Consider the following 12,078-nt stretch of genomic DNA (forward strand, 5'->3'; position numbering starts at 1 on the left):
CATTTTTTGGTAGTTAAACAGATTATTTGGGCTTCAACATTATTATCAATAACAACATGAATGTCACTAAGCAGCAACTGTTATCTGTCATATTTCGCATCTTTAACCCTTAATTAATGTAATATTTCGCATCTTTAATCTGGATGTAGTAGCCCCAAATATAATTAAAACAAAAAAAAAAAAAATTAATGGAAAAATTATGGTTAATAAAATTGAACTAGAATGATATTCTGCAAGAAAAGGAGGCTAAAATGTGGAAGAAATTTTCCACTGCCTTGTAGTTAATTAACAACATTGAAGTCAATGGATGTATTTTATTACCAGATAAAATCAAGATAAGAATTACATGGCTTCTCTCATACCTCAGAGCCAGACTATGGAACATTTATCTACTACAAAGACACATCAGTGAAGTTGGTGCACAGTAAATTTCATGTCTTCCCTCCCCAGAAGAAGATTACAATCCCAAGACTCAAGCTCTGAGGAGAAGTTCTCTTGGTTTAATTAATACATCGAATGAGATCATTGTTGAAATTGAAGCTTTCCCACTATTCACTTTTGGAGTGTTTCTATGATTGTGTTGTCAAGGGTTAAATCTGCTTAAAATGTTGTTGCAAACTGGATTTCAAAGACTCAGAATTTTACTGAAATTGAGTACTGGCATTACATTGTTTCTGAAGAAAACCCCATCTGATCTCAAATTTAAAGGTATGATGTTAAAAAACTGCAATTAAGTCAAGTGAAGTGGAATGGACCTGACTTCTTTATGAAGGCTGAGAACCCTAACAGAACTGTACCTGAAGCAGTAAATGAAAGAGACAACAAAGAATTTAAAATTTATGCTGACTCTGAACTAGTAACATGTTTAAATCTAAACCTGAATAAATTTGTTTATGATTTATTAAATCCTAACAAAAAGCATTTAAAATTAATTTGTATTTTAAGTTTTCATTTTAGGTTTTATAAGAATAGTAAGCTAGTACCAAAGAAGGTAGATAATTTACAAGTGGAAGAATTAAATGCAGCTGAAGAAAATTTATTAAGAGTAGTGCAAAGTGAGTATTTTACCAGTGAGATAAACAGTTTTAAAAAAGACAGGCTAGTTCAATTCAGAATCTTAGTCCCTTTACTGACAATAATGGATTAGAATAAGAGGTAGCTAATGAAATGGCATGAAACTTACGAGAAAAATTTCCTATTATTCTGCCATCTAAACATAAGTTACCAGAATCCACTACCATTTTAAACTAGCATATGGGTTTTGCCATACTAGCATATAGGTTCTCTACTTTTCTTATATCATATAGACAAACCTTTTGGATTTTAAATGGTAAAAATGTTAATAGGAAAGTTGTAAAACAGTGCATGATAAGTTTCAAGGCTAATCCAACAATAGCTCAGCAAATCATGGGTGATCTACCCAAGGAAAGAATTACAGCTAATCTCACATTTAACTGCACCAGAGTTGATCTCTGTGGTCCGTCCTTATTTAAATATTGTATATATATCAGCAAGTTTATGTATATATATATATTCATTTGCATGATCGCTTAATGCATTCATTCGGAAATGGTAGCAGATGTAATGTCTGAAGCATTAATTGCTGCCTTGAAACCTTGAAATGCTTCTTTGCCAGATGAGATAACTGTCCAAAACTATTTAGTGATAATGCTATTAATTTTGTAGATGCAAATAAAGAATTTTAAAAGTTAAATAAATTAAGAATTAACCAAGATGTGCTTTTGGCTGGCAACTTAAGTTCTGACAATATCAAATGAAAATTTCTCCCTCCCAGACAGCCCAATTTTGAAGACCTTTTGGAAGGCTGGAGTGAAGTTTAAGTATCATTTCAAACGTGCCATAGGTAATGCAAAATTGACTATTGTTAACAGTTATCTAACAAAACAAACAATTCTTAACAGTTATGACTCAAATTGAAAGAATTTTAAATTCCTGAACACCGACTCTTTTGTCTTTGGACATCAATGATTTAGAGCTCATAATACAAGGACAATTTTTGATTGGTAGAGCAAATAACTAAATTCCTGGGCCAGATATCATGAATGTTAATATTAATAGGTTAAAATTAAGGCAGCAAATCACAAGTTTGGTACCAATTATCTGGAAAAAATGGAACTCTAGTTAATTCACTCATTTACAAAATTGATCTAAATGGCAAAACTCAAAGAAGAATATAAATATTGGAGATATGGTCTACATTAAGGATAATTTGACTTGTTGTAACTGGTCAATTGGTAAAATGATAGAAGTATTTTATGGTTAAGATGGAAAAATTTGTGTGTGTAACGTAAAAACTCAGCCTGGTGCATTCAAACAACCAGTTACAAAATTAGTTGTGTTACCACTACAAAAATGAGCATTGCTTTTAATGCTATTTTATTTGAATATGCTTCACATAAAGTATTGTTATGTAACTGAATTTCATGTTATATTATTCTTGGTTTATAGGTTGATTTATATGTTAAATGACAGATTAGGGTTTTAATGGTTTTATGTTAATTTATTTATATATATCTTAACAATGACTGTTTAAATGCTAATGCATTGCAATGCTGGGCAGTATGTTCACACATGCACCTCTGCAATGTAGCCACATACCCATGTGATATGAGCAAGAATTGCCATTGATGGCATATGAAAAAGTCTATGAATTAGCTCATTGAAAGCTATGAATAATTAATTTTATAATTGTGAGTTTGAGATATTGCGCCATTAATAAAAGACAGTTGCAGTCCACTTATGTGTTATTACTTTTGAGGCAAAACAGATACTCAGTCTTTGGTGTTTTTATGGGATCTTAGACAATCTGCCTTAAGGGAGGGATACCTTCATGGAAGCTTACAAAGAGAAAGTGGTTTATATAGACATAATATATGAGGAAAAAATGCTCATCTACTGCATTCAGTGCTAAGACTTCAATTTGAGTTAAACTACCAATTTTTGGTAATCTCAATTCTCAATTACTGGTGCCTCTTTTCTTCACAAATGGCCAACAGTATAAGTTTTCCAGTACCCAGAAAGTGTATGTTGTCTTCATTGCAGCTCATCAAAGTCTTGCAATTTAGAAACTTGTCCCCTTTCACCAACCCATTTTTTTTAGTGAATAAAAAAAAGAATTGTATCTTTCAACATCAGTGCTCAGTCATCTTTCATCTCATTCCCAACCAATGATTGACATTTAATCTAAAATTCATTTTTTATTTAAAATTTTTCTTAGCCATTTTCTTATGTAGACAGCTCTTCTGTGATCTGCTGCATGGGTGTTTTCGTGGTTTTCCCCATGTGTAACGTGTATACGAGCCAGTTTCCCTTAAAAAGTCCTCCACAAAGGCATCCCTCCCTTTAGGCAGATGGCCCTCGAGGCTTTGCCATAATCACACACACACACACTCCTGTGATCTGACATAACCCAAATAATCCTATTCCTTAACTATATTTCACTTAAACTGTTTTTAACGAACTCTGAACAATACAGCTAAATTTGAAATTGTTTGAACTAATTTACTCCTTTACCTAAATTAAAAAATAACATGAATAATTTAAATTTCTACAGTACAGGATCAAGTAAAATGGAAAACATTTTTTCTTTTTCAACACAAAAATAAAATAATGAAATGTCAATATACAGATTTTATCATATTATGACCATTTTCTACTAATCCAAATGCTTATTTTTATGAATATTGATGGTCTTAAATATTTTAATGGCTTTGAACACAGCATTTCATAAAAGAAATAACAAATATTTGAGGTTTCTTTCAGTTCAATACTTTCTGTTTCATCACCATAGTCCTGACATTAATTTCAGTGTTTACTTACAGGGTATTCTTACAGATAACAAGAATTCATACAATACTCCCAATTTTAGATTTTATTAAAATTTTAGAAGTCTTACATTTCATTCCTTGGAAAGCATTTAAAATTGCATGAAACCTACAGAATATCAAAAATTAATCTTATGTAACGAAATGTGTTTTAGTGAGTATGCACACACAGACACACATATTTTAAAAAAGTTAATATTTTATGAATCAAATTACTTCCAGAGCAGAATTAATTAATTCTTTCAAACCAGGTGGTTATTCTTACAGTATAATATGTGACTGATAATTAATTTTGACAAAGCTCTTTGCAGTGGCATGCGACTCCTTCAATCTACAAATTTCCCACAATGAAATTTAAACAATATACATTTATAGATACCTAAATCGAGGAACAACTTTCCATATAACGGCAAAAAGTGATTCAGGAGAAATTGCGCTTTTGCTACCCTGCCGTAATGATACCAGTGTTTTTCGTAATTCTTCAGCAAGAAGCCTGTTAACAAAAAAAAAAAAAAAAAAAGCAATTACATAAAACTTCTGAATTTTACAATAAAATTTCTAAATTTTACAATAAAATTGACTGAACATAGACACAGTAGAAATAAGAAAAGTTTTACCATTTTAAGAAAAACTACAGCCTATTAAGCCTACTTCTGTAATGTCTGGAACAGCAAAATTACTTAAAAGTATACACAGATGTGAATAGTAATTTATTCAAACCCAAAATTTTATTACCGTCATTGAAAAAATAAATTTTCTTTGTGAAAAACAATTTTTAATAATCAACAGATTAAATTGGCCAAAATGCTAAAGCAGCAATTCAACATCAAATATACAAAAAGAAAGAACATAAAAAATTTTAAAAACTTGAAAAACAGTTTTATTAAATCAAGATATATTAACTCACTGCTAGCACATAAAATTTTGTACTTTTCTGTTAACAAGATGACACTCAGCGGCAACATAAATATTGGCACCAAAATCTAATTAGATGGTGGCAACCTTAATGATATATAAAGGTTTGCAAAAATAATTTTTTATATATAATAAATATAATATTTAACATTCACAGTGCAATGCCCTGCAATTCTTAGATTTTTTTTATGCAAAAGCAAATCATCATGCACATGGAACTGCTGAAAATGAAACTAAATGCGAAGCTAAAATGAAACTGCTGTTCTCCTCATGCACCCAGAGATAGTTTTCACTTAAAAAAAAAAAAAAAAAAAAAAAAGGATATTTGCACAAATTTGGCACTGCAAACATTAAACATTATATATATATGTTATCACTGTACAGCTGTTCATGATGCTGTATAAATAGGTAACCACATTTGCTGCACATTTGGCAAGTGATGCCTCATTAACAGAAATGAGTCAAAATTTTTCTATATGATGTTTTGAAATACTAATTTTTTAAATAACTTTCTTTAGCATCTAATAAAATTTTAGAATTTATTAGTTAATTTATCACTCAATAATGAATGAAAAAAGTACTTAATCTAAACAAACTTATTATTTCCTTATATATATATATATATATATATATATATATTATCATCTAAATAAACATATTCATTAACCCTTTCCAGCACGCTATGTTTTAAAGTTGGAATTTCCACACAAAAAAAGTTACGCAATTTAATCAGGCCAAGTACACAGGTAAAATTTTGTGAAGATAGCACTTATCATTTTAATTTTGTAGGTGTGCCCGAAACGGGCACACTGAATGAATAGTGCTTCGAAAAGAGTGCTGAAACGAGCATTGCTGGGAAGCACGTAAAAGAGTAAGAGATTTTGTCTATGATTAAAAAACACTAGATTCTGAATACCGTAGCAGATTTAGCATTACTCAAGGTGTGCCATGGGAAGGTCTGCTACTATACACCTCCTAAAAATGCTCATCTTGGTTATATGATGATTACATGCGTATGAATGGGAAAATGTAACTTGGGTATATGATATTTACATTATTCACATTTCATATTTACATTTTCGTCTATTTTTCTCATAGTAGTACTTTTCGAAGAAAATGACACCACCTTTGAAGAAGCACAACCCAATACTGCATGTTTTGCACATGTACTGGGATCCGTATCAAATTCACTATATGAAAGCAATTCGTGCAGCACTTTGGGTGCTTCAGAAATGGTCAGTCCTCTCCGATCTTATTTGAAAATATATTTAAAAATAAAAATTAAAAAAAAAAAAAAAAAACTAATAATATTATATCTACAATTTGAAATTATAATCTATAAAATAAAATTAAATAAATGTTTACAACTCAAAAATATTAAACGTAGTGCTAACAAAACTTCCTTGAATGAAAGTGAAAGAGAAAAAGAGAACTAACTGCTCTAATGAAAAACCAAACAGCTAACTGATAAAATTACCCCTGACCTTATAAGGTATTTCTCCCACTTTCCTAGCATGCCTCCGTGGTGTAGGGGTTCTGCATGTTGGGCCGGTATTCCAGAGGTCCGTGGCTCGATTCCCCACGAAGGCAGTTGCTAATTTTTCATATGTATGGCTTTTCTAATTAACTAATGTCTCTACAACCTTCAGAAAATCACCCCAACAATTGCTTAGTTGATAACCAAACTTTCCCTCTCCCCCCCTAAAAAAAAAAAAAAAAAAAAGAAAGAGAAAAACAGGAAATGAAACCAGGGTTGTGGAGTCAGTAGGGAAAATGACCGACTCCAACTCTGACTCCTGGAATTTTAAAAACTCTGACTCTGAAGACATATACATGGGTTACAGCTTATTTTTTTAATATAAAAGAAGTAATAGATGCTACAGAAAAAAAAAAAAAAAAAAAAAAAAAAAAAATTGATGACATAGCAAATTATTTATATTAATTAGCATTTATTATGAAATGGAAAAACTGGCATTAGTTATTTCTATAGCTTCGGCAAGATCTTTGTTGGAGGGGCCATAGATCCGATTCGATAAACTTCGGAGCTGAGAAGAGTCTTTCCACACTAGCTTGAGTAGGAGGAAGAACTGTTACTGTTAGGGCTACTTCTTTTAACTTTTCAGGATAGATTTTTATATGTTCTAAAAGAGGTGTCTAGCAAGCACAATCATATTTTTTTATTTCTTCAAAGGACGTGTAGAAATATTGTTTGTATTTTTTCATTTTTATATCTAAAGGCTCTTGGTTCTTTGTTTTCATTTGCTTTGCCTTAGCCTTTCCAATATTATCCAAAAATATTTCTCAAAATCTAATTCATCACTGGAAGAGGATGATAGAGACTCACTTGCAATGTCTGCAGTTAGCTGTCCTGATTTGAATTCTTCAAGTTTTCTGAGAATAATTTCATTCTCAATGAAAGTTCATAGATGGCTTTCCTTGCCTTCTTAATCTGTTCATCATCCAAGAAAATTCAGTTTTGGATCTACATATATTGAACCCAGCAAGATCTCATTGTCTAGCAAACTAGTTTCTCTTTTCTTCATTGAAGAAATGATTCCTTCTGCAATAAACCCATTTCAAAAAGGATAAACATCACATTCTTCCATTCTCGCCTCCTGTCAATTTTTCAGATTGCAGCTTTTACGCTGTAGAAAGAAGAGTTTCCAATTCTGCAAGATCATTCCACAGTCTTTCTGTTAGTGAAACATTAGGGTTGTCTACATCTTCTACAAAAGTTCTTAATTTTAACGACCTCTTTATCATCCAATATGTACTTCCTTATAGCGTTGCTTGATCAATAATTGCTCCTTTTCCCTCTCGCTTCCTAAGAATGCCATCAATTTTGGGAGTTCTTGCTGCTATTGCTGCTTACCTAAATGAATCAGTTTAATTACTAATGGCAAATATCACATCCATCCTCCTCCCTTATATTTACTTCTTAATATGTCACTAAAATAGAAAATAACTACTTATTAATGTATATAGTTCATAAATAAAAATAATAACTCAGTTTGTCATTAATTTTTTCAATTCTTTTAATTTCATTTCAAATTCAAACTGTCCAACAAAAACTGGAGTCGGAGTCGACCTGTTTTTAGACTCCAGCTTCGACTCCTTTTACCCCAAAATCTGCTTGACTCCGATTCCGACTCCACAGCCCTGAATGAAACACAGATGTGGACCCACCTTTCTATGTTAATGAGCTGATCGATGAGCTGCAAAGAAACAAAGATACAGCTGCCTCTCGGTGACCTAGTCTCTCAGTGAGCCCACTCTGGGCACACCTGATGTTCACCATTCGATTTTAGACAAGATGTCACGGTAAAAAATTAAAACTAATATAGAATAAGGATATTAGCAAACAGCCAAGAAAATAACATATAAATTTCTTTTCAAACAATTTCTTTTATATCCTAAAAAAAATCTGAAAGATTTCTTTGAAGAATGAAGGTTTTTAAAACTAAACAGAGCTAAAATATATGGGCTGGTTTGTGTTTGACTGCCATTTACTATAAACATAGAAGGTTCACAGTAACCTATATAAGGTATTTCTCCCACCTTTTTAGCATGCCTTCGTGGTGTGGTGGTCTGCATGCTCAGCGCATAATTGAGAGGTCCGTGGTTCGATTCCCGGTGAAGGTGTTTCATATTTTTCATCTCTCCGACGTCGAAATAACCTAATGACTTTATAAGTGGTGCCCAAACAGAAAAGGATGTTGGTTGATGATTCTCCTCACCCAGGGTTTGGCGATTGGATCCCCTAAAACCCCAGTCTCCCTTTAAAAGGGGGAGTATATAAGGTATTTCTCCCTCCTTCTTGGCATGCCTTCATGTTGTGGTGGTCTGCACGTTCAGCACATAATTGAGAGGTCCGTGGTCTGATTCCCGCTAAAGACATTGCATATTTTTCATCTCTCCAGCTTCGAAATAACCTCAAGACTCTACACCTAAAGTACCCTATAAATCCTTTATCCTTCAATTTTTATGTGCATACAGAAGGAAATTTTTAGGTCTGTCCAAAATGGGCACACCGTGCCACAAAGGCTTGATATAAAATGCACTGAAATAAGAACTTTGCTGACTTACTTTATACAAAGTGATATCAATCAAACCAGATGTAACTAATACAGTAAATGTCATCATCTTTTTGTCATAAATAAATATGACTTATTTACACAATTAATTTAATTACAAATACATGAAATTTACCAGAATGTGGAAATTCTATATAATGCCTGCTTTGTATATGAAACTATACAAATCTCTTTCAAATTATACAATAAAGCAAAAACACAAAGGTAACAGTATTCAATAAAATTTTAAAGCATCAATACATACAAATAATAAATTTACACTTTATAAGAATATCACAAAAGCAGATTCTGGATAGCTTACATTTCATCCCCATTATTTGCTTTCTTGATATGATTATTCTTTTTTCCATTCTTTGGGTTTTTACATTCTAAAGATGGTAGTTGTTTAAAATAGCATGAAAACTGCTGTATATTGCTGTAATAAAAAATTTTATTCTGTAAAATTCATGTTAAAAAGCCCATTATAAATCAAAGACATATTCAGATCATTAAATTAATTTATTTTGCTACTAAATAAATCCTGATAATGATAAATTTTAACAAGCACTAAATGGTAAAATTACATAGCAAATCTCTATCTATGAAGTACTTTCCAATTATTTTAGCTCGACAAATGTTTTTATCAATTATACATACATACATATCATTACAAGTTATATTATATTACTGTTTTTCTAAGCAATAAAAAAGGTTGTGTAATTGTTCACATAATAGAGGTCAGTTTTAAATTAATTTGAAAAATAAAATAGACAACTAAATTGTTGGCTTAATGGACATATAAAGCCCTAAGACTTCTCTTGATCAGATTCATAAAAACTGTTATAAGGAAAATTTATGTACTCTAAAATATGGTAATTAATAGCTTGAAAATAATACTTCCTGCATTTATCCAATTACTCAAATATGTATTTTTTTAATCAGGTTTTCTTTGAACTTAGAAAAATGGGGGTTTTCTACACAATGAAATCGCACATTTGTAGTATAACAATGTTTATCCACTTAGTTATCAATTTTAAATTTTAGATATGATTATGTTTTTACAACACATTTGCTTGATTTTGCTCTCATTTCGAATTTGTGCTTTCAATATCAGATTTTCCTACATATCACTACTACAGTAACTGTTCTATAAGTATTTCAAACTTTTCCAATGCTGCATATACATATCTGTGACAAACTAGCATAAAAGTCTGTGTGGTTTTTGAGAAATAGCTCCATATGCTCACAGGTTTGCTTTGGTTTGGATTATTTAATTATGGCAAAGCACGTATGGGCTATCTGCCTTAGAGGAGGAATTCCTTAATGGAGGGCTTTTCAAGGAAATCTGGCTAGTGGGAAAACTATAAAAACACCCATGCAGCTACTCTATTTGCCTGGAATCAAATGCAGGCTTAAATTACTAGTGTTCAGTGACTTAATCGCCCTACATGCTCAATAAGTTCAAGAATTCTTAAAAAAAAAAAAAAAAGATCGACTATACACTACACATAAAAATTCAGTATGGTGAATATGCATTCTACAGAAAGTATTAGCATATTTTTAAGCAATGAAAAGACTGATGACAAAGAAAATAAATAGTTACTTATCTAATCAAATTCTTTAGATCATATTACTATCAAATGCCATTCTCTTCTTCAAAGAAATTAAGTTGCAATATTAACTGAATTCAATGGAGTAATAAAAATATAGTATTTTCAGAATGAAAAAAAAAAAAAAAAAAATCTGCAACATTAACAAAATTGGATTACTTTAAAGATGTGGATTTGATGCTAAAATTAGTTTCAGTACTGCTGAAGCTTAGACTCTTTACAAGCTATTTATCAAACTAAGATGAAGGACATTTATAAAAGACCCCAGACAACATATCCTGTTTCTAAAAACATTCTTAATTTAACAAATTTTTCAGAAATTATTTACTTCTTGAATTCTTTTATTTCTCATTATAATTAAGCAATTTTTAACATATGTTTGCTTATTTTCTTTCAAATAAGATTATTACGCTAGAATATTATGCCTACACCAAGTAAACTCAAACTCTGACGGGCTAATAGTTTTTGGAAGCATGAAATATCTCAGAGGTTACATTTTACAATCTTGGAAAGCTCTACTCTCACTGTTTAGTTTTTGAGACTTTCAAATACCTTAAAATGTCAAAAAGTTTGATGATAAGGGTAGAGTAAATAATGTTCGTAACTGGAAGAACATATTTTCGCAGCTTGGCAAATTTAAAAGCATATATTGCCTTAATGAATGCCCAATTTTATTTCATAAATGGTAATCCATTTATCACACCATTTTGACACTAAAAGAATTAGATATAGACAATATTTCAAATCATTATAAAATAACTCGGATACTGATGCAAGATAGCTAGCTTACCTTAATGACTGCAGAACAGCATTCATAAAGCAAGTATTACCTAAATTTCTAAGCCCAGCAACTCTGGCCTTACAATAACTTTTTTTGATGATACCCTGAAATAAATTTAAAGCATTATAAAAAAACATTTTCAATCTTTTTAACATAAATTACTGATTGAAAAATCTAGCATATACTTACTAAGTACTAAACATATAATATGATTTTAAATGTTACAAAATGACATAAATCAAATTTATGCAAAGTATCAAACACTTTTTTCAATATTTTTCCATTGTAAAATTATTAGGTTAATAATAATTCAGGTTTCAAGCTAAAACTCAACAAAATATATTTCTGGGAGGGGGGAAGAAGAAAAGCAAAATACGATTGAAAAATCATTAGTCAGAAAAATATACTCTTACCTTCATTTGTTCTTAACCACTGCATGAATAATTTCAACTTTAATTTTAGCTTGTAATGTAAATACTTGATAGCAATAAAATTTTTTACAAACAAAAGTGCGCTTATTTAAAAAAAAAATAATAAAATAAACCTCAATAAAGCATCATATTTACAAATCAGAAGACTTTACAGAGCAGATAAATGAAGTTTCGCATACCAAAGTAGAAACAGGCTTTGAATAATAGCAGAAATTATCCCTCAATTATCTGATTAATTAGGGCACAATTAAAACATATTAGAAATTGTTTAAAAATAATGAAATATTAATTAAACAATACTTTTTTAATACTTCAAAAAATCTTTAAAAATACATATAAATAAAAAAATGAAAGAAATACAGAAATGCTATTTAAACAGTTATAAATACTGTATTTTTAATTCTCTTTGTAGTTAATTCTTAC

At 30.6% G+C, this 12,078-nt stretch overlaps 1 protein-coding gene across 1 annotated transcript in view; it reads right to left on the reverse strand.

Moving 5' to 3' along the window:
- The window catches only part of LOC118187511 (ubiquitin carboxyl-terminal hydrolase 3-like), an 81,827-nt gene that overhangs the window by 63,728 nt on the left and 6,021 nt on the right, over positions 1–12,078 (reverse strand). Inside the window, exons 6-8 of the mRNA XM_035357750.2 lie at positions 11,234–11,328; positions 9,156–9,269; positions 4,225–4,338 (exon numbers count right to left, since the gene is read on the reverse strand). Of these exons, the coding sequence (XP_035213641.1) occupies positions 4,225–4,338; positions 9,156–9,269; positions 11,234–11,328 (323 nt within the window). The remainder of the gene's footprint in view (positions 1–4,224; positions 4,339–9,155; positions 9,270–11,233; positions 11,329–12,078) is intronic.

The sequence above is a fragment of the Stegodyphus dumicola genome, chromosome 6 (genome assembly GCF_044657685.1).
Source record: "Stegodyphus dumicola isolate Sdum_Otavi_A_Nest chromosome 6, ASM4465768v1".
Classification (NCBI taxonomy): Eukaryota; Metazoa; Arthropoda; class Arachnida; order Araneae; family Eresidae; genus Stegodyphus; species Stegodyphus dumicola.